At 34.1% G+C, this 1,297-nt stretch overlaps 1 protein-coding gene across 1 annotated transcript in view; it reads left to right on the plus strand.

The window, feature by feature from the left end:
• The window catches only part of DACH1 (dachshund family transcription factor 1), a 565,727-nt gene extending 564,738 nt beyond the window's left edge, over positions 1 to 989 (plus strand). The window contains 3 exon segments of the mRNA XM_042782473.1: positions 41 to 184; positions 693 to 761; positions 952 to 989. Of these exon segments, the coding sequence (XP_042638407.1) occupies positions 41 to 184; positions 693 to 761; positions 952 to 989 (251 nt within the window).
• Positions 990 to 1,297: the final 308 nt, after the last annotated feature.

Genomic DNA, 1,297 nt, shown 5'->3' on the forward strand with positions numbered 1-1,297 from the left:
AAAAAAAAAAAAAACATAATGTACAAACTCTCTTTTCTAGCCATAGTTCAAAAGAGGCTAAAGAAGGAGAAGAAAGCAAAGAGAAAATTGCAGGAAGCCCTTGAATTTGAGACAAAAAGGCGTGAGCAAGCAGAGCAAACGCTAAAACAGGCAGCTTCAACAGATAGTCTCAGGGTCTTAAATGGTAAGCGGGTGCATATTTATGCATGGCTAACTGACTTTCATTTTTAATACTCAAAGGACAATTTAGACATGTGTTTGTGGTTTTATATTTTTCTATTGTGATTTATTAAACTATACTTGTAGCTGAAAGCTTGGTTGGAAGAGTGGCTGAATGTGATGGGGGAAGTGCTTTCTTTCTTAGGATTTTCCACTGTTTTGTTACTTTACTGCAATTTCTGGGTACTGGCATGGCTTCTCTGCTTCAGCAAATCTGTTTCTACACAAACATGTTAAAATATTATTCTGAGAACTTCCCAACCCCCATCCCATTTTAAGAACAATTTGCATTGCTCATATATTTTTCCAAATCTTTCTGAAATGCTTGTGATTATAGTCTTTGTTCAACCTTTAAAGAATGACAAAGATTTATTTTATTTTAATTCAGCACCAAAGTTACAGGTTGCTCTTTTTAGAAAGGACAATAGGAATCAAATGAAATATGTGTCACTCTTACCTTTCTATGCTTTTAGACTCTCTGACCCCAGAGATAGAAGCTGACCGCAGTGGCGGCAGAACAGATGCTGAAAGGACAATACAAGGTAGGAATTTGCAAAAGGCTATAAATCTAGATCTTGCTATATGAGTTTTTCCTCAGCTTTAGCCTGCTATTCAAGCATGTAGCCTACCATCTGGGCCACATCAAAACAAGTTCAAACAAGGTCAAGTTCATCTTGCTTGTTTATATGAGTGAATTCATTTTGTGCTGATAGATTTTCTTTAAATTAACAGGTCATTTCTGTTTATACAATGCAATTAAAAAGGAATAATTAATTTTAAACAATGTATGATTTAATCTTGGACACAGTAAATGTGTTTTATTGAATGCTTGAAGCACAATCTAAGCAGGAAGAATATAAGTTCTGTATTATATACATAAAATCATGGTTTATTCAAATAGGTAGTTCTTAAAACTTAAAAATGTACAACTCATTTTTCTGTGACAGTTACTGCAAGGTGTGTGCCAAGTAGACTAGTTGAATGTTAACAATAAATAAGATTGTTTAGTCCCTATGTGGGTTCTCCAAATGTTCCATATGCCATTATATACATTTTAATAACACAAATCTGCTGAGCA

This window comes from Orycteropus afer, unplaced genomic scaffold (genome assembly GCF_000298275.1).
Source record: "Orycteropus afer afer isolate SDZICR_OR568_19922 unplaced genomic scaffold, OryAfe1.0 scaffold00331, whole genome shotgun sequence".
Taxonomy (NCBI): Eukaryota; Metazoa; Chordata; class Mammalia; order Tubulidentata; family Orycteropodidae; genus Orycteropus; species Orycteropus afer.